At 42.1% G+C, this 27,148-nt stretch overlaps 3 protein-coding genes across 10 annotated transcripts in view; 1 reads left to right on the forward strand and 2 right to left on the reverse strand.

Moving 5' to 3' along the window:
* Nucleotides 1-1,387, reverse strand: part of prdm5 (PR domain containing 5) — a 33,719-nt gene extending 32,332 nt beyond the window's left edge. For 2 of the 3 annotated variants that reach the window (XM_077608280.1, XM_077608279.1), the window contains exons 1-2: nucleotides 1,117-1,387; nucleotides 88-171 (exon numbers count right to left, since the gene is read on the reverse strand). In XM_077608280.1, coding sequence (XP_077464406.1) covers nucleotides 88-171; nucleotides 1,117-1,209 — 177 coding nt within the window. In that variant the 5' untranslated portion in view covers nucleotides 1,210-1,387. Of the gene's footprint in view, nucleotides 1-87; nucleotides 172-745; nucleotides 885-1,116 lie in introns of those variants that run through there. The other variant, XM_077608281.1, reaches the window with a different exon arrangement.
* The window catches only part of cc2d2a (coiled-coil and C2 domain containing 2A), a 94,797-nt gene that overhangs the window by 38,388 nt on the left and 29,261 nt on the right, over nucleotides 1-27,148 (forward strand). For 2 of the 6 annotated variants that reach the window (XM_077608272.1, XM_077608277.1), the window contains exons 4-18: nucleotides 226-347; nucleotides 11,196-11,347; nucleotides 17,275-17,617; nucleotides 19,244-19,308; nucleotides 21,108-21,200; nucleotides 22,177-22,261; nucleotides 22,629-22,682; nucleotides 22,742-22,822; nucleotides 22,940-23,060; nucleotides 24,121-24,212; nucleotides 24,384-24,476; nucleotides 24,552-24,632; nucleotides 24,763-24,999; nucleotides 25,793-25,952; nucleotides 26,021-26,157. In XM_077608272.1, coding sequence (XP_077464398.1) covers nucleotides 21,136-21,200; nucleotides 22,177-22,261; nucleotides 22,629-22,682; nucleotides 22,742-22,822; nucleotides 22,940-23,060; nucleotides 24,121-24,212; nucleotides 24,384-24,476; nucleotides 24,552-24,632; nucleotides 24,763-24,999; nucleotides 25,793-25,952; nucleotides 26,021-26,157 — 1,206 coding nt within the window. In that variant the 5' untranslated portion in view covers nucleotides 226-347; nucleotides 11,196-11,347; nucleotides 17,275-17,617; nucleotides 19,244-19,308; nucleotides 21,108-21,135. Of the gene's footprint in view, nucleotides 1-225; nucleotides 348-756; nucleotides 885-11,195; nucleotides 11,348-13,298; nucleotides 13,426-17,274; nucleotides 17,618-19,243; nucleotides 19,309-21,107; nucleotides 21,201-21,862; nucleotides 22,056-22,176; nucleotides 22,262-22,628; nucleotides 22,683-22,741; nucleotides 22,823-22,939; nucleotides 23,061-24,120; nucleotides 24,213-24,383; nucleotides 24,477-24,551; nucleotides 24,633-24,762; nucleotides 25,000-25,792; nucleotides 25,953-26,020; nucleotides 26,158-27,148 lie in introns of those variants that run through there. The other 4 variants (XM_077608273.1, XM_077608275.1, XM_077608274.1 and 1 more) reach the window with 4 other exon arrangements.
* On the reverse strand, nucleotides 5,425-17,629 carry ndnf (neuron-derived neurotrophic factor). Its single transcript, XM_077608284.1, has 4 exons — nucleotides 17,460-17,629; nucleotides 12,248-12,460; nucleotides 11,211-11,335; nucleotides 5,425-9,117 (listed from the first exon to the last, which is right to left on the reverse strand). Exons 2-4 carry the CDS (start codon nucleotides 12,457-12,459, stop codon nucleotides 7,712-7,714), a joined length of 1,743 nt encoding a protein of 580 aa, XP_077464410.1. The 5' UTR covers nucleotide 12,460; nucleotides 17,460-17,629; the 3' UTR covers nucleotides 5,425-7,711.

Raw genomic sequence — 27,148 nt, forward strand, 5'->3', positions numbered from 1 at the left:
GGGGGTGCTGGAGCCTAGCCCGGCGGACTTTGGGCACCAGGCGGGATGGAATCAAATAAAAGTCAAACCTCCGAAATGTTCACTGACCTCCCACATGAGTCGGGTGTCGGAGCTTTCGTCCAGCTCGCACGGCAGCTTCTTTTCGCCAGCGAAGGGCCCGAATTTTTCTCCCTTTGAAGGCAAATTTGAAGGAAAATTTGAAATACTTCTGTTCTCTTTAAACAGATCATCCGAATCCAGTTTACAAAAAAGGGGATCATTAGCTCCTCTCGACGGCGATAGATGTCCAATCCATTTTGACTGCGAGGGATGGCAGCAAACGATGTCAAAGGCAGCTAACCTTGAAGGTATGACTATAAATCTGTTTAATTAACTTTTAAAAATCACTGTTTTACCGTTATTGTTAATTTAGAAAACACAACATTTCTCTCTTTTGTATTGTTACAAGTTTAATGATGAAATTACAAAGTTCCAACTTTCAAGGCATGACCTTAAATCACTCTTTACCGTTATTTTTGATATAGAAAACACAACATTTCTCCCTTTTGTACTGTTACGAGTTTAATGAGGAAAATACAAAGCACTAACCTTCAAGGTATGACCTTAAATTACTCTTTACCGTTATTTTTAATATAGAAAACACAACATTTATCCATTTTGTATTCTTCCGACTTTAATGATGAAAATACAAACCCCCCGCCCGGTATTAGTTTGTCCCACAAATCCACGTAACACGTGAACTCACCTTCGCACTTCCCACATTACAGGCAGGGGGGCGTGGGAGACACAAACGTCATCTTCCACCCCCTTTTTAAAAACATATTTATATATTTGTTTCTCTTTTTCCCTAAATTCTACCTGATTTCAACCCAACAAGATGTTCCGTAAGTCGCTTTATGTGCACTTTACACGGTGTTGTTGACATGTCACCTATATTTGAAATGAACTCGACCAACGTGTAGCGGGAAAACATGGAGGTGGGAGGGAAAAAAAAGTTGTGTTGCTACGTGGCAATTTACGTCACAATTGTTCGCGTTTGACAGCGGCTTTAAAAGTGGGGGTTCGAGGGGGGCTCAATAAGACCAATTGGTCAAAGTTCCGAAGCGGAAAACCCACCTTTTTGACCCGCCGAGCTGTAAATAAACCGATTCCATCCTGGACTTTTGACGATTGCAGGGAGAATCTGTCCGGCACGTACATCCCCAACATGATTTTAAAAAAAAAATGGAAAAAAGTGCTCAAAATGGACGTCGGAAATTTGCCTGGCACTCCGTTATAGGCGAGGGATCATTTTCGGCTTGCGGTTCGGAGCCTGGTCTTGACGGTCCAGGTTTGGGGTCTCGGTCCGCCGCCAGGTTGGAATTGTTGCTATTCGGCTGCTGGAAGGAAAGGCAATCGGAGCTTTGTGATTGGTTCAAAAAGTTTGTAACCGGAAGCGCCGGATCCAATGCGGACTCAGGAAAATACATTCAATGTTCTGCGAAGCAATTTAAATTAAGACAGTTAACTCTAGGATAAGTGACTTGTTATTATTATTATTATTATTTTTATACACTTTTATCAATTAACCCTTTTTATCGCAAGTAACTCTTTTTGGTCATTAAAAGAATCCAATTTGTAAAAATTATATTAATATAGTTACTATACATCCATTCATTTTCTGAACCTCTTATCCTCACAAGGATCATGGGGTAGTTATACATGTATAAATGAATATATGTTAATATAAGCCAAATTAATTAAATTAAAATGAATAAAAAAGAAATACAACATGGTTACAGCCCCTATTGGATGTCAATTATCATTTTAAAAAGGGCAAAAATGGCTTGTTTTTGTTTTTTTATGGAGTTGCCGGTGGCCATCTTGGATTGGGCAACCATGGTGGAAAACAAGATCTCCAAAAAGTAAATATTGCACAATTTCAGTACGTCATTTTAGTGCCGTTTAACAGTTTACCAAAATGGATTCCGCTTCCCAAGTCGCCATGTTTCTTTGCGTGTGTCACGTGACGGATGGAAAACAGGTGTGTTTGGTTTGTCGTTATCCCACGCACGCCGACTGTGGACACCGATGTCAATTAAAAGCGGACATCTTCACGCCAGATGGACGTTGTTCAAAAAGTCTTTGTTTGCGGCGACTTCCTGCCGTGACAGCGCTCCGTTAAATGGAGCCGCCTTGGATGACCTCGGTTAATTTTTTTGGAGTTGTTTACGTCCCGGTGGAATTTAGTTTGGTAGGCGTGAAGGCATTCTAGTTCAGTCCAAATGAATTGGACGTCTATTGCCGTCATTGGCAGCGACTGAGTTAACAATATTCTGGGGGAAATTTTGCTAGCAACCTGTTGCTTCATTTATTTATCTTTCTGTCTGTCTGTCTGTCGAGATAGATCAAGATATATCGGGGTAGACATATCGGGGTGGATATATCGGGGTGGATATATCGGGGTAGATATATAGAGATATATATCTCTACCTCGGTCACAGTCTGCAGAAGTTCCCCATCTTGTGGAAACTTCCTGTGTGTGGTTCCAGTTTTTGTCCAACTTTACGTCTTTTGAGTGTGTATCCGTTTTTGCTACCGCAACCAAAATGGCGCCGTTCAAGTGCCAGCCGAATACGGGATGAATAAAGTTATCCAATCCAATCCAATATTTATTCATGTAAACAATGACACCTGTTTAAAATGATTCTTTAATTCTTGCGGGATTCAAAGTATCAAAGTACTGGGACACCCCTAGTGGCCATATTATGAAATTATCGTTATCTTGAGCCTCAAATCGTATATATTTTTTGTCAATTTTTTTTTTGCGTACTTAAGAGTACATGACGCTATTTTTGTTAAATACGGGCATCCAATTTCCGCCGTCCAAATGACAGACTTGACCCATTTTTCTCATAAAACCGGCCTACCCGAACCACTTCGCCACCGCAGGTCGAACAAATGGACAAAACAGACGCGAGAGCCGTATCGGTCTCTTAATTAAAGACGTTCCCCGACCGGACCGTCCGGCGACGGCTAGCGTTTCCCGCGCCAAAAACGACACGAAGCGGCGGGGGAGGAGATTCAGACTCGAGCAAATATTTTCTCTGGAGGGAAAAACCTCCCGTTTGGCGCAGGCACAAATGCTTCCATAGACTATTTTCCAAAATGATGGTAATCCCCCCCCCCACCCCGCTCCCCGCACCCCCTCAAACCTGATACCACCACATCCGCCCCACCCCCGCGCCGCTTCGCCTCCCTATTTCAAGGCCAAATGGAGCGTTTCCTGAAGCCGCGAGGTCATCCCGTGTTTTGTTTGGACAGAGAAGTTCAGCATGAGACATGACGTGACGATTATACATGTCCAATTCATTTAAACTTGATGGGTCGGCATAGGGGTGTGCCAATATATTGAAATTGTGATACTCTGTACCCCAAAAGGTGATGGAAATGCCCCCATACATATTGTTTTAAAATCAAAAGAACCAAAAGGTTGCTAGCAAAACTTTCTACTAGAAAAGTGTCTATGTTAACTCAGTCACTGCCATCGACAGCACTAGACGTCCAATCATTTGTGACTGGAAGGGGGCGAATGTCCGGTCACTCCCATTCAAAATGAATTGGACGTTTAGTGCCGTCAATGGGAATGAAATCGGAGTATTAAAAGCCTGTCTTCCCTAGTTTGGATGGATTTATTTGGTCACTTCCTGTTGATTTTAGGTCACTGGGTATTTGTTTGGGGACACTCCTGCATCACTTCCTGTTGATTTCCAGTCATTGTTATTAAATTGGGACATTCCTGCATCACTTCCTGTGAATTTCAGGTCACTGGCTATTTGTTTACGGACATTCCTGCATCACTTCCTGTTCATTTACCCAAAATGAATGAGAAAGTAGCTGTACATGCCCCAAAATCAACATGAAGTGACCCAAAATGCCCCCAAAATCAACAGGAAGTGACCTAAATGCCCCCCAAATCAAGAGGAAGTGACCCAAAATACCCCCCAAATCAACAGGAAGTGACCCAAAATACCCCCCAAATCAACAGGAAGTGACCCAAAATACCCCCAAATCAACAGGAAGTGACCCAAAATCCTCCAAAATCAACAGGAAGTGAGCCCAAATCCCCCCAAATCAACAGGAAGTGACCCCAAATCCTCCAAAATCAACAGAGAGTGACCCAAAATACCCCCCAAATCAACCCCAAATAACAGAATATGACTTGAAAGGCCCAACTGTAACTCAGTGGCTGCCATTGACGACCATTTCTTTTTAAATGGGCAGGATGGCAGTAAATAAAATTTGATTGGGCGCCAACTTGTTATAAACTCATTTCAATTCACCCAAAAAAAGCTGTTTTTCTCTTTATTAGTTCATTAAATAACGTCAAATGATTTCCTGACTTGTCGCTAATTGTTCTATAGCTATATTGTATTGTATTGCCAGTTGCGCGGGGGTTCCCGCCTTTAGCGCTATCCGCCTTTATCGGGGTATTTTCCTGGCTTGTCCGCGACACTCCCCGGAAGCTCCTCCCCATTATTGCGGGACAACTGGAGTTTAATGGAAGCCAGGCGGCGGGAGTCATTTCCTCCCTGTGGGAAGCGCTTGATTGACGCTAAGCTAGCCAGAATTTATTTTGAAAATATTCACAAGTTCCGCTAAAACAAATGTTTCTCTGTGATGTCACCGTTTTTTTGGGTTGGAAAAAACCAAGGTTTCCTACCTATTGATCTTATGAAGTGTGCGTTATTTTAAGGATTCTACAAAAGTTAGGTGGAAAAAAAATTGCTAATGCTACCAGTGCATCTCTAAAATTGGGGTTTTACGGCAATTATAGTGAGTTTCAATGACCCGTGCTGGAACGCGAACAGGAAGTGGTTCAGTGCAGCTATTTTGAGAATAGAATTCTGACATGGACTTTTTGGGTACCTTATTTTGATAGACGTATTCCCCAATTTTTATGTTAATTGGTTGAACTGGATCATATTTCTTAGCTTTCCATAGCTCATTATGTCACAAATGGCTATGCCCCCTTCAAAATGGCCGACCTATCATTCAATTAAGGCTTGGGTCTTTTAGTCTTTTCTATTCATCTCCCTGTTATTAAATTGGTCTTTTTTTAAAAGACTTTTCTGATAGCATTATGCAGTGAGGCATGGCCCCTTTGAACCAAAATGGCCGACTTCCTGTTCAGTTTCAGTCTTTGAAATTTTATTTCTTCATCTGGTTAAAATATACACACCCACCAAATTTCTTGTCAACGGTTAAATCATCGTCAGGGACTACTTTTTTATTAAAAATCTGGGTTATGCGTCCAATAAACAGGCTAATATCTTACTTAAATAATTGACATGGTCTTTAATGACCTACATTACCCTCGATCGTTAAAATGGCGATCATCTTTCATTTGGATTTGACTTTGGCGGAAAGAACACGACACCCGAGTTGACACGAGGATTACGTCTTCTATATTTAGTGTTTATGTACACGTATATTGGCAGGACAACTGTACACGGAACAAACATACACACACACACACACACACACACTCACATACACACATTGATACAGTGATTAAAAACACATCTCCAAGCAAAGTACACAGTTACAAGAAAGAGATTACACAAAGGAATGTCGTAGTAACACTTGAGAGAGAGAGAGATAAAGTAGAAAATAATTTAAAGTCCTGGTACAACACAATGGCGGCTCGGCAGCGTCCTCGATTGGCCGGGGCGGTCCGTCGTGGCGTTTTCAATTGGGAATCGAAAAGGAAAAAGCGACCGGTCATCGGAACGGGTGGAAATGTTCCGTTTACAAAATGGCTGCCGTCGACAGTCATGGGGGAAAAGTGTGGCTCTCTTTTCCTGCTTACAAAGGGAATTGTGGGGTAACTGAAACAAAATGGAGGAACACTGTAAGATAGCAAGCATGTTTGGACTTGATGATTGACAATGTGTCAAATCAATCAGCCACTTTTTGTTTTTTTTCATTCCTGATAGTCACGCGGTGACCCCGAAAGTCTAATTTGGCCAAGAAGAATCGGGCAATATGCAAATTCCCAAAGTCTCGCAAAAGAAAATGACTTCCATCAGCAATGCTCTCTGTTAGCGATAACGTTAGCGGCTAAAATATAACAATCACCACACAATTCTGTTGTTTAGCCTTAAGAATAGGAGTGGAGACTTGGGCTAGCATTGCTAACTTCATTCATCGGTAGATACTGGATGTTAACATGCAGAAATGGTTGGATGACATTAGCTGTTAACGTTAGCTAGTCAGAGGCAGGTATGATGTAGCCGCTAATGTTTGTGAATTAGTCGCAGGTATGATGTTAGCCGATAACGTTAGCGAATCAGACGGAGGGTGTGACATCAACTGCTAACGTTAGCTAGTCAGACGCGGGGTGTGATGATAGCCGCTAATGTAAGCGAGTCAGACGCATGTATGACGTTAGCCGCTAACATAAGCAAGTCAGATGCAGGTATGACATTAGCTGTGAGCATTAGCTAGTCAGATGCAGGTATGATGTTAGCCGTTAACGTTAGCTAATAAGACGCAGATATGACGTTAGCCGTTAACGTTAGCTAATAAGACGCAGATATGATGTTAGTTGTTAACGTTAGCTAGTCAGACGCGGGGTGTGATGTTAGCCGCTAATGTTAGCGAGTCAGATGCAGGTATGACAATAGCTGTGAGCGTTAGCTAGTCAGATGCAGGTATGATGTTAGCCGTTAACGTTAGCCAGTCAGACGCAAGTATGACATTAGCTGTGAATATTGGCTAGTCACATGCAGATATGATGTTAGCCGTTAATGGTTAGCTAATAAGACGCAGATATTACGTTAGCCGTTAACGTTAGCTAGTCAGATGCAGATGTGACGTTAGCCGTTAACGTTTGCTAGTCAGATGCAGGGTATGACGTTAGCCGTTAACGTTTGCTAATCAGATGCAGGGTATGACGTTAGCTGTTAACGTTAGCTAGTAAGACGCAGGTATGACGCTAGCCGTTAACGTTTGCTAGTCAGCTGCAGGGTATGACGTTAGCTGTTAACGTTAGCTAGTAAGACGCAGGTATGACGCTAGCCGTTAACGTTAGCTAGTAAGATATTCGCCCTTAACGTTAGCTAGTAAGATATTCGCCGTTAACGTTAGCTAGTAAGATATTCGCCGTTAACGTTAGCTAGTAAGATATTCGCCGTTAACGTTAGCTAATCAGATGAAAGTATGACCTTAATCGCTAACGTTAGCCAGTCCGATGTCAATGTCCGATGTGCTTAATCCCGTCGTACAACAGTAGGTTGAGCGTACACTCCACTTAGCGTTAGCGGCTAACGTGATGCCATGATTTCTACTTGATGAAGAATTCTGTAAAGAGACGTTCACAGAAAGCATATACCGGAGTAACTACTCCTGTTTGAAGTCCACTCCCGTCGCGGTTGTCAACATTTGTGTTTTATTTTTCTTCTTGAGGGCTGCGTTTGGAATTTGCTAATTTCCCGGCGGCCAAAGCCGTTCGCGCGCTGGGGCTGGAGGGTTGGCGTGTGTAGGGGGTAAAATGGGTAAAATGTAAACATAAATATACAGGTGGATGTCTCCAACGAGAGTTCTGCCTCGGCCACAGGTGAGTAGTCAGTCCGTATATCTTCCAAAGAGTTAAATAAACGTATCATCCCATAGATATATTTATAATAGATTTCTTCTGTGCGCCGTGGCTTTTTAATTATTATTTTTTTTAGCAGTACTTCCTGGTTTTGACCAGTTTGCTCTGGTACTTGACCGAGTGGCCGTTGTGCGCCACCACGTAGACGTCCAGCAGGTAACTCTTGCCGGGCTCCAGCCCCCCCACCGTCTCGGTGGTCACCGCCTTCTGCAGGTTGGGGCCGTGGAAGTACTTGCAGAGGACCTTCTCCGACTTGCGCCGGGTCTCGGGCCCGGCGCAGCGGTCCCGCTCGCGCCGCCGCTGCTCCTCGCCGTAGTCGTCCGACACCTCCTTGCGGTAGACGCAGTACTTGTTGCGGTCTTGCGTCCCCAGCCAGGCCACGGTGACCGAGGAGCAGGTGCGTAGCTTGTCGAAGGCCTTGATGCGGGTGTCCTCGGGCAGCGAGGGGAACGGACGCTTGGCGCCCGGACGGGTGCTAGCCAGGACCTTGAGCGTGGCGGCGCCCTTGCGGCTGCCCCGCAACCGGATCAGGTACTTGGCCTTGGGCTTGCCGCGCAGCTGGAACTGCCGGACGCCCTCCACCGTCTGGGACAGGAGCAGCTTGCCGTCACGCCGTACCTGGACCTGGACGGCGTCCAGGCAGGCGTGGACGAACAGAGTCACCCGTTGGTGCGAGGAAACCGGCGCGAAACGCAGGAAACGGCTGGCCTTCCGCCCCACGAAGACGTCGGCCACCTTGCCGTCCTTCAGCTCCGGCGTCTTCTGCCGGGCTTCCTCCTTGGTGCGGGCGAAGGCGCCCACGTACGCCGTGCTGGCGTTGGTGGACGAGTCCACGGCGAAGACGTCGAAGTAGTACTGCGTGTCGGGTTTCAGGTCGGAGACGGCGACGATGTTCTTGTTGCCCACGCAGAGCTTGCGGATGTCCCGGCCCTTGGACTGGGACGGAGGCGGGTACGGGTACGGGTTCGGCGGGTACGAGCGCCAGATCTTGTTGCTGGACGGTCCGCGCCGGAAGCCAAAGTGGGAGAAGTCGAAAGGGCTGAAGTCGCGGCCGGGCTCGGGCGCCGAGCCGAACGCCGGGTCGGAACCCGCCTTGGCCTCGGCCGCGCACATGCTCTTGAAGTTGTGCTCCTTGTTGACCACCACGCAGTAGCGTACCGGCTGGCCCGTCAGCAGGGAGGTGGGCGTGGGCTTCCAGGCCAGGGTGACGGTGGTACGCCCCAGCGCCGTCACGTCCACGCGGGGGTCCTGGGGCAGTTCCGGGTAGGGCCGGTCCGACTCGGGCGTGGTGGAGGCGTAGGCCTTGAAGTTGCTGTCCTTCTCGGTGGACAGGAGCTCCAGCTGGTAGAGGCCCGACGGCGCGCTGGACGAAGCGTACGACTCCACGTCGTTGCCCTTGTAGGCGAAGAGTTGCGTGCCACGCTCCGCCGTCAGTTGCTGCTTCTGCTGCTCCAACGGCTCCGACGGCTCCGGTTCCCCTGCAAACCACGGCGCGGGAACGGTCAAAGGATGCCACGATGATCGGGATCGTAAAAAAACGACGGGGGATTCTGAACTGGCTGAGCCATAGACAAAGCTAAAGAAAGGAGGAGTCTTTGTCGAGAGATTTCGGCCATCTTGGGGACGGTACTTGGACGTTTGGTCGCCGGACGTTTGGTCGCCCGGACGTTTGGTCGCCGGACGTTTGGTCGCCCGGACATTTGGTCGCCCGGACGTTTGGTCGCCCGGACGTTTGGTCGCCCGGACGTTTGACAACATGACAGAGAGTTTACTGTTGAAACTAGCTCTCAAAATTATATTCACCCGGGCGACCAAACGTCTGGGCGACCAAACGTCCGGGCGACCAAACGTCCGGCGACCAAACGTCCGGGCGACCAAACGTCCGGGCGACCAAACGTCCGGGCGACCAAACGTCCGGGCGACCAAACGTCCGGGCGACCAAACGTCCGGGCGACCAAACGTCCGGGCGACCAAACGTCCGGGCGACCAAACGTCCGGGCGACCAAACGTCCGGCGACCAAACGTCCGGCGACCAAACGTCCGGGCGACCAAACGTCCGGCGACCAAACGTCCGGGCGACCAAACGTCCGGGCGACCAAACGTCCGGGCGACCAAGGGTCACGCTTGGGGACGCCGACCAATAGCAGGCCAGCATTTTTGTGACGCTGTGTTTGAATTTTGGGAAAAAAATCCATAACAAGGAGATGGAAAAACGTCCCATTCCGCATAGTAACGTAAGCTAGCGACGCGCTAACCCGCCGTATGCTTTTCTCAGAAAATCGGAGGCAGAGCTTTGGGTCGCGCGCACAATTAGCCGCTAACTCGCTTACCGCGCTTCCACCGCAAACGTCCCCTTAAAGACGGCGGGCCGTGTCTTTGACTTGGCGCAGGCTACAAAGGAACGCCTCGCGGCTTTGGAAAACGCGCGCTAGAAGAACCATAATATTATATCTGTCCGGCGGAGAGAGTTCTCGACGGTGCGCTAAAACACGCCGCGCCAGTCATCTGCTTCCAGGGCGACCATGAGAACATGCTCGCTCCTTTTAATGACGCCCGAAAACATGTTCGCTAGGCTAATTGTATGCTATCTTGTCACTGGCTATGAGTGATTGGTTGTTTGTCTACTTGTGCTCTACGATTGGCTGGCCAACAATACAGGGTGACTGAAGAACCCACATTGTCATTTATAATGAAACAGCACTATTTTTAAAATGTTTCTTCAATTAAAGTGGCCCGGTGAATAAGTGGTTGTTATGCCCGCCTCACAGTTCTGAGGTCGAGGGTTCGATCCCAACTGGGTCCTCACTGTGTGGAGTTTGCATGTTCTCCCCGGGCTTGCGTAGGTTTTCTACGGATACCCCCGGTTTCCTCCCACATCCCCAAAACATGTAAGCTAGGCTAATTGCATGCTAAATTGTAAACTATGCTAATTGCATGCTAAATTGGAAGCTAGGCTAATTGCATGCTAAATTGTAAACTAGGCTAATTGCATGCTAAATTGTAAATTAGGCTAATTGCATGCTAAATTGTAAAATAGGCTAATTGCATGCTAAATTGTAAACTAGGCTAATTGCATGCTAAATTGTAAACTAGGCTAATTGCATGCTAAATTGTAAACTAGGCTAATTGCATGCTAAATTGTAAACTAGGCTAATTGCATGCTAAATTGTAAACTAGGCTAATTGCATGCTAAATTGTAAAATAGGCTAACTGCATGCTAAATTGGAAGCTAGGCTAATTGCATGCTAAATTGTAAACTAGGGTAATTGCATGCTAAATTGTAAACTAGGGTAATTTTATGATAAATTGTAAAATAGGCTAATTGCATGCTAAATTGTAAGATAGGCTAATTGCATGCTAAATTGTAAGCTAGGCTAATTGCATGCTAAATTGTCCCTAGGCATGAGTCTGATTGGTTGTTTGTCAATTGGCTGGTCACCAATTCAGGCTGTCCCCCGCCTAAGACAGCTGGGATGGACTCGAGCACCCCCCGCGACCTTTGTGAGGATATTTTTGAGCTATTTTTGTCACTGATGCATCTTTTTTTTTGTTGCAGGCTAGCATTCATTACCTGACGCCTCGCCGCTAGCTTCCTCGGGCAGCTCCTGCAGCGTCAATGTCCAATCCAGCGGCGCGTCGCACGGCGTCACCGTCACCAAAAGCGGCGTGTTGTCTTCTTCCACCACAAAGTAGTACCTGGGACAAACGGTAAAGGTCGTCGCTCCATCTTTTTTTCCACTGTTTTTTCATCAATTGGCTCCCAAAACTAATTCTATATTGATAATGCACCATTTTTTTACTTTACCGTGTTTTTGTAACTGGCGGCCATCTTGGGAGGGGCGAACAGTAGTTGGAAACGTAAGTCATTGCATTCAATTTGAATTCACGGCAGGCAGATGATTGGACGCCTTTCATCATTTTAGGATGGGTGGCGAGCTTTTTGTCAAGTGGTCTTTGTAACTGGTGGCCATCTTGGGAGGGGCAAACGCGGTTGGAAACGTAATTTCAATCCATTTCAATTCAAGGAAGACTGGTGATTGGACGCCACACGATTGGACATCTTTTATCATTTTAAGATGGGCGACAAGCTTCATGTCAAACGGTGTTTGTAACTGTCAGCCATCTTGGGAGGGGCGAACATTGGCTCCCAAAACTAATTTTATGTCGATAAAGTGCCATTTTTTTAACTTTACCGTGTTTTTGTAACTGGTGGCCATCTTGGGAGGGGCAAACAGTAGTTGGAAACGTATGTCATTGCATTCAATTTGAATTAAGCTTTTTGTCAAGTGGTGTTTGTAACTGGCAGCCATCTTGGGTGGGGCGAACAGTGATTGGAAACGTAATTTCATTCCATTTTAATTCACGGCAGACGGGTGATTGGACGTCTTTCATCATTTTAGGATTGGCAACGAGTTTTTTGTCAAGTGGTGTTTGTAACTGGCGGCCATCCTGGGAGGGGCAAACGCGGTTGGAAATGTAATTTCATTCCATTTCAATTCACGGCAGACGGAAGATTGGACGCCACACGATTGAACGTCTATCGTCATTCTGATTACATCCCATATCAAGGCCCCTTTTGGGCACCATTTTTTGGGGGGCGATGGTTACCTTTTGAGCGTGTCCCTGAAGAGGTAGCCGCTAATCTCGGCGCCGTCGGGGATGACGGAGGAGTCGTGGAACATGGACTTGTCTCGGATCTGCATCTGGAAAAGTTCTTCGTCGCGCGTGGGTAGCTTTTGTGCCAAAGTAGCCACCACTTCCAGTAGAACCAGTGGAACCAGTAGCAGCAGACCACTCCCCCAGCCTTTACACTGCCTCATCCTGGAGAACAGACAGAGGATGGCGCCGAAAAACGGACCGTAGATGTCAAACTCATTTATAGTGGGAAGGCGGCAGCGATAACTGTACAAATCATTTAATCTGGGAGGGATGGTATCAAGGCTAAAGTAGGACTTTTAGCTTAAAACATGATGATGCTAAATCTAAATTAGGACGTGTCCAATTCTTTTGACGTGGGAGGGATGGCAGCAAATGAACAAACGACCGTCAAATGGATTGGACGTCTGCTCGTGATGAATTCATTTCAAGTAAATGCAAAAGAGCTTTGTTTCGCCCCTACCAAGATGGCCGCCATGAGGCAACGTTGCCATTACCGTCAAGGATTGACATTAAAACTAAGTCGCAATTAGTGTATTTGGCAACCAATTTTAATTCCCATTCGAAACCCTTTTATCGCCTCAGGTCGGCCATGTTGGTAGGGGCAACGTTCCCGCCATTCTCCCACTTCACATTGGATTAGGCGTCTAGTAGGGATAAACTAATTTCAAAGCACATCAGAAAGATGATTGGTCGCCGCACGATTGGCTTTCTGACATCAAATGCTCCTTTTTTGGCCACCTACCTAGCCGGCGGCCATTTTGGGTCAGGCCACTTGCAGTTTCAAACCCCCAAAAATCTCAACTACTACAAATTGTACATCACCGCCAAATTATTTCCTCAATTATTTTAGTGCCATTTCGATACCGATTAACAAAAAATAATAATTGGACAGAATTTATAATCGTTAACATTTAAAATGACAATTTGTTCCTTTCAACAAGGGACACTTTTCAAGCTAGCGATGATCGTTAACGGCTCAAACGTCACTCCTATTTTCCAGATGTTTCCGCGACGACGGCGTCCGCGCGCGAGCTAACGTCGTCGCCGCTCGGCACATGTGCTCGCCCGCGCGATGACATCATCTTCAAGTGACATCATGACGGCACACGGGCGCTAAAAGCTAACATGTGACTTTTTTTATCTGTTTGGCGTGTTTAAAAACACTTTTTTTCGGCGGGGATAATCACACAGGTCAATTAAAGGACGGCGGTAAAATATCCGGCTAATCTCCCGCCATTACGCTGATTAAATCAGTCGGGATTTGGCGTTCCCATCGACGGCGCCGAAATCAATAGCCAGATGATCTCGGCGCCATCTGCGCGCCGACCAAAAAACGTCAATAAACGGTAAATGACACGGATTGGGGAATTTTAGGGATTGGTTTTTAAGCGGGTTTCCTTCCTTCCTTCCTTCACACGTCCACCCGCGCTTTTGCCACTAATCCCTTGGCTTTTTATCTGTCACGCGATAGCTAATCTGTTGCTAGCGTTTAGCGGTAATTAACATTTCGCGTACGCGAGGTAGAAACGCACGCGCCGACGGGAAATTTTGCTAAAATGAACTGTCGGTTTTGGTAATGGAGTTAGAGGAATTATGGGTTGCGGTTTTGCTGCCATTGACGGCGATAGACGTCCATTTTGAGGGAATTAATTTTGAACGTTTGTTTGTTCGCCGCCCTAAGTCAAAATGGATCGCCGTCAATGGCAGTCACAGCGTTAAGTTGGTTTTTTGCATGTGTGTAACAAAATAAGAGCTTTAGAATTTTTTGACCACTTTTTTGCATTTTATTGCCCTTTTTTGCTATTTTTCCATTTTTTTGTCAGACATTGACAGCACTAGATATATTTTATTATAAATATTATTATTATATATTATTATTTATATTATTATATATTATTATTTATATTATTATGTATTATTATTTATATTATTATATATTATTATTTATAGTATTATTATATATTATTATTATATATTATATTATACATTTGTCGGTATTTTAATATTATTTAACATTTTTATTTAAGTATTAATTCTAACCAATTCAGGGTGTCCCCGCTTTGTGCCTGTTGTTGCCTGGGCTTGGCTCCGGCACCACCTGCGAACCTTGTGCGGATATAAAATTAATGAATACATTTTTTTTTAGTAATTCCTCCCTTTATTGATTATTAAAAAAATATTTAGAAATTTTATGATTGTTTTTTAGTAGTTTTAATGGATTGATTAAGCTTTTTTAAAACGTTTATCTAATCTTAATTTAATATTTTCCAGTTTTATTTATTTTTAATTTATTTGCCAGTATTTATTATTTACACTTGCTTGTCTCCTTTTTGATGAGTTTTTTAAATGTTGTTTTAATCCTCGCTCTTTTTCTCTGTGTTTATTTTTTTATTTTTTTATTTTTTTTAAACCTATTTTGGTCATTTTTTGGGGCGGCTTTTTTTCCGTCGGAGTGATGTGGCGGCTTTGCGGCATGGGAAAGCCGCTCTGTCATCCCTGGCGGGAAAAAAAACAGCGGGCGCCACCCAAGAAGGAAGCCAGCGCACCCACACGGGTGGCAAAGTGGCGGGGCGGGGGCCTTTGCGGGGCCCGCCACATGCTTTTGCTCGGCCCGCAAAAATTAATTGCACGTCTCCTTCTTGTTTAAGTCTAAATTTTAAATGAATATAAGACAAGTCTACCAATTATTTTATGATCTGAAAAAAACTGATTAAATAAATAAACTTCAAAAAATATCATTAAACAAATCAAAAATAAATCAAACAAAAATGCCCTTTTATATTTTTCAATGTAAAGGCATAAATAGAATACCTACAGTTGTTCCTTTCTATATATATAAAAGAAGGAAAATTATTTCATTTTTTAAAGTGTTGTATCCTCACTAGGGTCAAATATTTAAGAAAAAATATAAATATTTAAATGAGGTTTTTTTTACCCCTCCTTTTGATCCAAAAATATATTTTGTGATATAAAAGTGAGGCAAAAATATGGAACAAAATTCTTACTCTTTTCCCTTTTATTGTTATTTTTTTAACCTTTTTAATAAAATCACAAAATGTAAAAATATGTCATGCTTTTCCTCTGACAAAAGAATATATAAAAAAATAAATAAATACATTTTAAAATAAATAAATAAAATTTAAAAACAAATAAATACATTTAAAAATAAATAAATAAATTTAAAAATAAATAAATGAATTTAAAAATGAATAAATAAATTTAAAAATAAATAAATAAATTTGAAAGTAAATAAATAAATTTAAAAATAAATAAATAAATTTAAAAATAAATAAATAAATTTAAAAATAAATAAATAAATTTAAAAATAAATAAATTCAAAAATAAATAAAACAAATAAAAAAAATATACAAATATACTTATGTATACATATGTATACGTACACAAAATGATTTGCTATTAAGAGACGCTAAAGACACATTTTTATGTCTATCAAATTCACAAGCCGATTAATTTTAGCCGACACTGCTTAATAAAACAGTAAAAAAAAGAAGTTGTACGCCGGTGACAGCCAATCTAAATGAAGCACACTTAACAAGTTTAGCGTCTCGGATTAAAACGGCAACACGGGCGAACGGACGGATGGATGGGCAAGCGGACGGGCGAGCGAGCGAGCGGGCGTTGTGACATTTAATCCGAGCACCGCTGGGCCACTTTAGGCGGCCCGACGCTAACCCTGCGGCGGAATTTTCTTTCAGGGGAGACTTTTCAAATGCAAATAGCTCCTTTCGCTACGCTACGCCACGCGGACCTTCCCTTTTACAGACTTTTTTGTTGTTGTTGTTGTTTTTGGGCGTTGATTGTGGCCCCCAGTCGGCACCCAACGCTAACTTTAACCCCCCGTCGTCACGCTACTAACATTATTCCACGCGAGCTTGTATGAAGACCTTTTTTTTTAAATAGTGGATCGGATTTCCGGGTTCATTTTTGGTTGTTTTTATTATTATTTTCATGTGGTCTTTTTATTTTTTTTGCAGGATTCATGATCTGATTTCCATGTATTTTTTTGCAATCTTTTACGCAGTTTTTTTACTTTGGGAATAATTTTGTCTTTTTGTTATGACCAAAAATGCCAGTTTTAGGATAAAAATACCGGAAAAAGTCCCGTATTTTTATGCAAAAATTGACTTTTAAATCTTTATTTGAGCCTTTTTTCAGTTTTTTTTTTCATATAGTGATTTTTTGGGGGGGTCATGTTTTGACATGTCCATCACCTTTTGTTATTTATTTCATTTTTTTTTACATATTTTTTTTAGCATGATTTTATGTTTTCCATCTGTTTTGCCTGATTTTCCATCTCTACTTTTGCAAGCTTTTCGTCACATTTTAACATCTGTTTTTTCCTGTATATTTTTAACAAAAATTGGTCATAGTTTTATCTTTTATGTTGCCTTTTTTAATATTGGAAGTGATTTTTGAGTTATTTTTTGACGCATTTGTCTGGTTTTGTCATATTTTCCTTCTTTTCTCATTTATTTTTTGCACAATTTGAGTATTTTATTCAGATTTTTTTTAACCTCCCACTTTTGGTATAATTTTGATCTATTTTCCTCCGACCCTTGTGACGATAAGCGCTACAGAAAATGTACTTTTACATGAATGAAATATTATTTTCTGCCCACATTAACTCACAATGAGTTCAATTCAAATAATTGTATTAACACGCGAATTAACTCACCCAGCTTTGGTTATTCCATCAAATATATCACGTTATAACGTAATATTTAAGTTGTTATTGCCTATTCAGCAGCTATTTGCATCCCAACATAAATCGAAACACTTTATGGCCTCATCATTGAAAGTTTGCAAGCAAATAAAACCACCGTTCTTGAACGCCTCCAACATAAACATCATTGATGAATGCAAGGCGCTACGAGTTCGTGCGAGACCGCAACCTCTTTCAAACTTTTTTTCCTCTTCTTCTAATATTCTTTCTTTCCTTTATAACAACTTTCCAGATATATTATCAACCGCAGCAACAAAACCCCAAAAGAAGCCACTTCCTCCGTGTTTTTTCCCCTTTGAACGCGAAGAAACCTCGAAAAAAGCCCAGAAAACCCACCCAAAGAAGTAGTTTGAACGCAACACGGACCCCAAAACCAAACGAAGAAGTCAAATAAGAAGACGTAGAAGAAGAAGTTACCTTGTTAGCGAAAGAGCTAGCCGCCTTTGCGAAGGATGTCGAGCTCCAGTCAAGAAAAAGTTCCCGTTCCCGTGCAGTAGTCCCGTCTCTCCCTCACATCTGTGTCCTGTGTGTGTGCGCGAGAGAGAGCCAAGCGAGCGACTAAAAGGAAGGAGAGGGTGAGAAGAGAGGGTATCCCGCGTGGAGGTGGGCGGGCGGGCGGACGGTTGAGGGAGTGAGAGAGAGGGCCGCCCCGGAGACCTCCATTGGATTGGACGAGCCGGCCCACTCGTAGAAAAAAAAGCCACAAAGTAGCTCCAGGAGCAAGCTAACTCCAGTAAAAACAAACAAACAAACAAAAATAAAGAAAAGAAAAGAACGGAATATCGTTTTTTTTTACTGCGAGTACATGTTTGGTCGGTTTTTCCACATGTTCTGCCATTGACGGTGATGGACGTCCAATCCATTGGGGCGAAGAGAAAAGGGGGAGGGGCATCGTTCCATTAGAGCAGGGGTCGGGAACCTTTTTGATGGAAAGAGCCATAAACAATTCATATTTTTTTAATGTTAATCCTTGAGAGCCATTCTCCGAATTTAATAGTCAACATACATGAAAATGTGTGCCTTTTTTAGTCACTTCACTTTTAAAGTACAAAAAGTATCTGAATTCTTTTGACAACATTGTTACGTTGTTGCTAATCAATGAGTATCAATGAGAAAATCCATGCAAAAGAGTGTAATGAAAAAAAAATGATTACAAGGCGCTGGGGTCGTGTCAATGCCGTAATACCAACGTAACGCTCCTATTCCTGCGCTTTCTCACCAGCAGTTTCCATAGTTTACCTCACAGGTTAGTGGAGAGCAATATATACCCATCAAAAGAGCCATATGTGGCTCCCGAGCCATAGGTTCCCTACCCCTGCATTAGAGCCTTGTCATATTCCTTATTTTTTTCTCCAAATTTTATGTATGTTGGGCAATGTAAACTCAGAATTTGACCAAGGATTGATTTGGCGTTTTGGGAAATCATTATTTAATTTTATAATATACACAACTACTTTATTTATAAGTTAACAAAAAAAGAATAATTGTTTAAAATATCCTACGTTGAGTTTATTTTACAGCAAATTCATAATTTGATTATCGATAATTAAGTTTTTATGAAAAACAATTGAATTGACATTTTACAATAAAAAAATGATGTTATAAAAGTATACTCTGTTTTATCAGCTTTTTAAAAATAAATGTTGGATTTTTTCCAAATTTGTCTTAATGACTACAATATAATCTAGCATATATTGTCCCAAACATAATATTTTTTAAATATTGTCATTGAAAAGCATCCCACAAATGATCAAGAAATATATATTAGAAGCATTCATATGTAAATAAATAATATCAAAATCCATTTACTCTTACAAAAAAAAAATCTATAATTTTGTTTAGGACACCAAATTCTTCATAGAATAATTGCACTGTTTTTACTTGTATATCAATTTTACTGAACCACAATTTGACAGAAAATGCTTATATCATCAAATGTGTCATTAATTATATGATACTACATTTGGAATTTTAAAAAGAAAAGATGTCATCTCAACCAAAAATTACGTGCTTTGCTCACTCATAATTAATTACATGAGCGTTAATCCTTACTTTGACGGACATTTTTCAAATTTTAGACAAACAAGGCCCAATCGCTCCTCCAATTCTGCCCGGCAACGACGATTGTCTGGCAGAAGAATCTGAGCAATTCTCCCTTATTGTTTTTTCTCTTAATTTATTTGTGTCTTTCTCCCTTTTAGTATGCGACACCACCCACTTTGTCCACCTTGTTGATCATTCCCCACAAGACAAAAAAGCAACATGGGTAAGTCAATATTTGCTCTCAGATACGGCTGAATGGACGCTTTGAAAGCCAGACAATGTGGATTTATGGGATGCTGCTGACCGTTTGCGCACGCGCATTCCTCCAACATCTTTTGGACACTGGGTTTTTAGAATTGTGTCTGTAATAAGTTTGTTAGTTCGCCGAGGTGAGCAAGATAGCGCAACAGAAAGGAAAATTGACGCAATGGCAACATCTAGTGGTTGTTTAGGGCGTTGCTGGTGAAACGGAAGTTTCTATTTTTTCAGGTTTTATTTTTTTAAAACTTTTAATCGGACAAAATGATTCCGAAATTGCTACTCAAGCCATCATGGCTGATTTTCGGTGTCTTTTTGGGTATGAATTTTTGTGGTAGACATTTTTTAATTCAATTGACTCCTAAAAATAGCTAAAATTGGCTAAAATGGTTGCTTCAAGCCCACATAACAGACTTTCTGTCTATTTTTGGCTGCGGCTTCTTAAGACTTTTTTGTGGGTCTACTCTTGATGGACAAGTCTACCAAATTTCAAGTTGCTAAGTAAAACTGGCTTCAGGGGCTGAATTTTTTTAAATTCAATTGACTACTATAAATAGCTAAAATGGTTGCTTCAAGCCAACATAACAGACTTTCTGTCTCTTTTTGGCTATGGCTTCTTGAGGCTTTTTTGTGGGTCTACTCTTGATAGACAAGTCTACCAAATTTCAAGTTGCTAAGTTAAACGGGCTTCAGGGGCTGAATTTTTAAAAAATTCAACAGACCTCTGGAAATTGTCAAAATGTCAGATTGGCTGGCTTCCTTTTATTTTTTGTTGGTTAAGTCATGATGGATAAGCTGCAAAAAAAGGAAGGCAAAGCTTTTGTTTCCGTTGCCGTGGCGTCAATGGCGTCCGCTGACGGACAGGGATGGACGGGACAGGACGGCTTGTTTGTGGAAGGCCAGGTGGGCACACAACGTAAAAAAAACACAGGAAGTTAGTCAAGGATGGTTTTTTTTGGTCATCCACGTCAAAATTTTTGGTGAACCAATTAGGTTTTAGCATAGAATTTTTAATTTTTCTTCTTTCTTGTGTTCTCCAACAAAAAAAAGATACTTTTCATGACTAAAATGCAATTTTACAGCGATGGGAAAAAGACGATTTGAGACGGCTGACAGTTAAAATGAAATCACGCATCCCGAAAACATCAAAACGTCTTTTTGGCAGCCGAGCGGCCGAAAAAAAAACAAAAATGCCAAAAGGCTGGATTGAAAACAGACGCGGACAAGCGGACGCTTCCTAACTTGATCCAATAAGACGGCGGCGAATGGGGACGTCCCATTGGTGTAAACAAAAGGCCTAAGTTTACATTGACAATGGCGCGGGGCTTTTTGCGGCCTTTTTAAGTGAAACGTTAGCACGCCGCCGCTTCGGGCGCTCAACGTCCAGTGTAAACACCACAAAAAAAAAATGTTGACCGGGTCACTTTGGGTTTTCTAGACCTTATTTTATTTTATTTTTTTATTTGCATGTTGATTGCACTAATCAGCGTCAACACTAGGTGGAGTCATAATTTATCTTCATTAGCTTCAATGTCAAAATCTGATGTTTTGAATTCAATGTAAGAAACAGTAGAATTTCTATTTTTTTTAGTATTTTACAAAAATGTATATCAAATCTAATGCAATGTGATGAATTGTGCTTTCTCAGTCGTGACTTTTGATGTTTTTAAAATACATATTTTTTCCCAAAAATAAAATTGAGCTGTGTAGATTTTTAAAGCTGAATGTATTTTTTGTTGTTGTCTTTTTTTATCTTTGGAGCAGTGTCTGCCGGCCCTCCCTCTTCAAACGGATGGGACGCCTATCGCCGTCAAGGGCCGCCGAGCCTTCTATTTATCATCCCGCAGATGATTTATGGTGAAATATTTTTTCATGTCTGGTGTGTGTAAAGTCTAAACTCAAATTTATTGGGCTGTGTGAAAGAGTAGATAATTTTTTAATACTATATATTCATATGAACGTCATCCCGGAAGGTTGAGTATGGTCACTCGTGTTTTTTTTATTTTCGAATATCACATGACACATCCAATATGGCGGTACACACGCATCTGAGCAACATGCCATATCAACAATAGTTTTAGAAAAGTAGGAAAATGTGAAACTGAATTTAAAAAAAACGATACAAAACCGCAGTTTTTAACCCAATAGTTTCAATTCGATTGTTATTCTGTTAAAAATAATTAAATAAATAATAGTTTTTCCTCCAAACTACGACCACCATACAGATTATTTTTATAAATCTTTATATACCCTCACATATACAAATCCTAACTACTGTTACTCGCTTTTCGCTTTCTATAGTAAAATAAAATAAAATTAATAGTTCGCGTCGTCCCGTTACTTGGCAGCAGCAAATGATCATTTCCTATGGGCGGGTTGTTTGCGATGCCAACCAATACTGTAACGTTTGTTGTTGACGGACAGACCCATAGAGCCAATGACTTATCATGTTTTCATGACATCAGAAATCCAGCCAATGAGAGCTCATTCCACACAACGTCACAATGTTTGCTGATAAACCGGGGATTAGCAGCAACGCTTAAATGTTGTAAACAGACTTCCTCGAAATAGAATACGTATTCCTAATAATAACATGGAATACGCAAGCTTTTTAAAAACTTCCAGCGAGAAGACCAAATATTTGCGATGTATTAACCACATTTAAACGTCAAATACACTCTTTCCCATCGCAATGGCTTCTCCGGGGGCGAGGTAAAGTTGTGACACGCTTTTAGCTTGATGCTACAATGCTACTTAAAGCCAATGTCATTCATTTACACGTCTTAGCTAATGCTAGTTCTCTCCTAACTTTTTTTGTTTTATATTTATTCAGCGCCATTCGGGATAAACTACGCAAACAGCGGCGTTCCTTGCAAGAAACCTTCGTTAAACTCAAGAATGGGGACGAAGATGAGCAGGTTAATTTTGTACAAACAATCTTGAATAGTACAACGTGGTTTGATTTTATTGACTGTATGTAATGACAGTGGCGGTCCGTGCATTTTCTGGTAGCGCCTTCAACTAACTACTTTATGTACAACAATCTGTATATACATAAACATTACAGTAATGTTTATGTATATACAGATTGTTGTACATAAAGTAGTTAGGGTTGATTCTATCTCATAATGAATGATGACGAATATTATTAGGTATGACCATGTTTTTTCCTTAATTTTCCTATTTTTTTTGTCTGATTCTACTTGTTTTAAAAATACCAAGCCTTTAATTTTCAGGCATGCGTCCAAAAATTGCGTCTAACGTGAGTGAACATGTTCCTCGCAGGCTCTTGTTCCGCCCTCCCGACAGAGCGAAGATTCGCCGTCGTCGACGATGAACGTACGTAAACGATTTATACGTCGTCTTCGCTTTCCTCCTAACCGTCTTTTTTTTTGCAGGAAACGCAAAGTAGCGAGGAAGATCCCGGAGAAACCTTGAAGAAAAACTTGAGGGCCCAGAGACAGATGAGAAGAAAAAAGGTTTGTCTTCCATTTTGGAGGGCTGGGGGCATGTTTATATTGATACATATTTTTTTCATGAAATTACCAATGGTTAAGAGTATACTGACTTGCATGTTGTTGTTGTTGTTTTGCTAGCTGTTGGAGAAGCTTTCCGGCCAGGAATCTCCCATCGATGACGTTGAGGAGATCCCCAGTGATCCTCACCACAGTCGAGATGAAGGCGGGGCCAAAAGATCCACGGTGACCTCACGTTCAAGTAGGTCCTCTTTACTGATGGGCAAATTTGCTTTCAGGTGAATGTAGAAAACTGCTACTACTTCTACGACTACTACTATTACTACTACTACTACTACTACTACTACCACCACTACTGCTACTACTATTACTAATTCACTTTGGGCTTGTCCTATCCACCACAGTGAATCAAAATTTTTCATTTCAGCCTCCAACTGAATGTAGAAAACTACTATTACTACTACTAATACTACTACTACTTCTGCTACTATTACTACTACTAATACTACTACTACTTCTGCTACTATTACTACTACTACTTCTGCTACTATTACTACTACTAATACTACTACTACTTATGCTACTATTACTACTACTAATACTACTTACTTATGCTACTATTACTACTACTAATACTACTAATACTTCTGCTACTATTACTACTACTAATACTACTACTACTTCTGCTACTATTACTACTACTAATACTACTACCACTTCTGCTACTATTACTACTACTAATACTACTACCACTTCTGCTACTATTACTACTACTAATACTACTACCACTTCTGCTACTACTACTGCTACTATTACTACTACTATTACTACTGCTACTACTACTACTACTACTACTGCTACTACTGCTACTGCTACTGCTACTGCTACTACTACTACCACTATGTGGTTAAAACTTTAAATCTCATTATACTTGTATAATGACAATGAAAGCATTCAATTCAATACTACTGCTGCTACTGCTACTACTACTATTTCTACTACTACTACTATTGCTACTACTCCTACTACTACTTCTACTACTTCTACTACTACTACTACTACTACTACTACTACTACTATTACTACTACTACTACAAATTCACTTTGGGCTTGTACACAGCGAATCAACATTTTCCATTCCAGCCTCTCCTTTTCATCATCATCATCCTTCCCTACATCAGCCAGTTTCATGTCCCCCCCTCACTACATCTGTCTCTCTCATAACATATCTAATACACTAGCTAATTCGTCGGCCAACTGCAATTAAAAAAATAGTGCTAATCTTTGAATTTGTTTCCTAGGCCGAGCATCCAAAGGCCCCAAGAGTCTGTCCTCGCAGCAGTCCGACCGCTTCGTCACGCGGCGCTTGGAGGAGAAGTTGAAAGCGGCCAAGGTGAGCGCCAAAGCAATTATCATCACTTTCCGTAAGAGAAAGAATTATTTAAAAAATATATAGCCCAAGGCTAATTTCCATCTTTAGTCCCTTGTGCAGGTTGGTATTAAAAATCCAACTTAAAATCAATAAGGCAGTAGAGAGAGAAAAAAACTTGATGGTGTGTTGCAGTCTCAAGGCGAGAGTCTCCGCCTCCAAGAGGCATCGGTGGTCTCCGGCAGTCGCCGTGGAGACAGGCCGCCCGCCGCCGGTTCCGGGAGAGAGGTGACAATTGACCGACTGCGAGGTTACGGATAAAAGAGCACGCCATCACATTTCCTTTCTCGTGCTCCGTTTCAGGCCGATTCCGACGCCGATTGCGCTCACTTCTTGCCCCAGGCCGCGAGTACCAGAGTGACCTTTCGGGGCCCAACCGAACCGGTAAGGCCGGCCGGGAAATGAATTTCAAATCCATTGGATGTCTATGGCCGTCAATGCTATGGAATGACTTGCTGAAAGGTGATCAATCAAATGGCAATCATTGATTTGCTTTCGCCGGGGTTTCGAACAGGCGGAAAAGATGGGCGTGAGCGCAGATGACGCGTACAACTTCTTCACCGTCAACTTTGAGCCGCAACCGGAGGAGAAGACAAGCGAGAGCAGTCAGAAGTCGAGCCAAGATGGCGACCGAGACGAGAAGGCCCAAGTGCAGGTTGACCGGGAGGAAGAGGAGGAAGAGGTTGAAGGGGAGGAAGAGGCGGTAGAGGAGGAGGAGGAAGAACACAGCCAGGAACAAAGTCCAGAACACGTAAGTTGAACTTTGAGAACTTGAGAACCAAAGAACAAAATTGAGGAACTTTTTACAGCGCCAAAAAAAAATTGACATCATTTTTTATAGCAAATATTGTAGAACGAAATTGAGGAACTTTTTACAGCGCAAAAAAAATGACATCATTTTTATAGCAAATATTGTAGAACAAATTGAGGAACTTTTTACAGCCGAAAAAAAAGATTTTTTTATATGAAATATTTTTGAAATTAAAAAAAAAAATACCTTAACTCTTATTTTCCATTAGGTTATTTTTTTTTTTCATTATAAATGTAACAGTAAAAAAATTGGAAAGTGTTAACCATCTATTTTTTTCATGGACTATAAAATTAGGAAAATAATGACAAAATAATTCAAAGATAATCATCTGCTTTTGTCAAGGACTACAGAAATTCAGATTTTAATGTATTTGAAATATACACAAATAGATTTTCTGAGATAAATCATTATTGTTAGTGTTAAATTTGAATTACAGAAAGAAAAAGTTCCCTGTTTTTTCTTTAAAAATAGATAAAATAGAAATAGAGGATATTTACAGTGTTATTTCCTTTAGCTTTCTTAAATAAAAAAAATGCAAAAATATCAAAAGAAATCAAAAAATGGAAACAAACAGCCAAATATTTCTCATCAAAATACCCCCCAAAAAGAAGATTTGGACAATTTTAAGCTCATGGTCGTCAAGCATCCTTTAATTTCGTCAAATAGACACAATAGACGTCCAATTCTTTCCTATTAACCCGTACCCGTACGTTCAAAATGGCTTCCCTCCCAGGACGAGGAGCGGCCTCTCGTGCAAGACCAGGACGGCGTGGTCTTCGCCCTGGACCAAACGCCCAAAGACTTCCTGGAAGTGAAGCGCGCCGAGTACCTGGGCCTGCGTGCGCTGGCCGTGCGCCAGCGCCCGCTCGTCTTCACGCCGAGCTCCCGGAGGGGTACGTACGCCCGTCGCCGAATTTCCCAACCCGCACAAACTCCTCACGACCTCGTCCGTCCGTGGCAGTGCCCACCTCGGCCAAACTGCCCGAGAACACCACGCCCCGCTACCCGGAGGACGAGGGGCTCTACGTGGGCGAGCGGCTCAAGATAGCGCCCTCCAACGAGAACATTCTGGAGAACCGTGTTTTGAGAATGGACCAGGTGAGGGGAAGTCTGTCTTTAAGAGGGAGGTGGGCGGGGTAGAACTCGCTTTATTTTTGGCTTCAAAAAGTCAACCTACTATTGGACATTTTGGGCAAAATGGGTGACTGCCCGGCAGCTAAGTGGTTAGTGCGTCGGCCTCACAGTTCTAGGGTCCTGGGTTCAAATCCAGGTCGGTCCACCTGTGTGTATGGCTCCAGTTTCTTAGCTAGGTCTACAATGTCTTGTGTGTCTCGTGTCTGTCTTGCAACTGCAACCAAGAAATTTGCCAAATACTGGATAAAATACAGTTCTAATCTAATCTAATGTTCTCCCCTGGCCTGCGTAGGTTTTCTCCAGGTACTCCAGTTTCCTCCCACATTCCAAAGACATACATGCTAGGCTATTTGGACACTCTAAATTGCCCCTAGCTACGAGTGATTGGTGAAGTAGACCAACAACAGCTCACTCATAGCTAAGAACAAGTTAGCATACAATTCTATCTGTCTGTCCGTCCATCCGTCCACCCGCCCATTTATTTATATATTTATTCATGTACTTATTTATTAATTTACTTATTACCTATCTATTTATGTTTAAAATGTATTTTTCTGTGTCTGTATTCTCACCCTCTTGCTACTGTGACAACGAAATTTCCCGAAATGGGATGGAATAAAGTTATCCAATCCAATCCAATTAGCCTAGCATGCATGTTTTGGGGATGTGGGTAGAAACCGGAGTACCCGGAGAAAAACTACGCAATCCTGGGGAGAACATGCAAAATCTACACAGCGAGGCTCCGACCTGGGATCAAACCCTCAATCCCAGAACTGTGAGGCCGACGCGCTAACCACGCGACTGTCGATTTTAGGGAAGTGCTGCTCATTGGTCACTTGTTGCTGATTTTGGGGCACCTATGGGTCACTTCCTGTACAAATTCGAGGATGTCTTTGTCGTTTTTTTTTTTTTTTTAAGTATCTTTTTTGAATTTTTGATAAAAACGGTTGTAACT

Source organism: Stigmatopora argus, chromosome 8 (genome assembly GCF_051989625.1).
Source record: "Stigmatopora argus isolate UIUO_Sarg chromosome 8, RoL_Sarg_1.0, whole genome shotgun sequence".
In the NCBI taxonomy this organism is placed as follows: domain Eukaryota; kingdom Metazoa; phylum Chordata; class Actinopteri; order Syngnathiformes; family Syngnathidae; genus Stigmatopora; species Stigmatopora argus.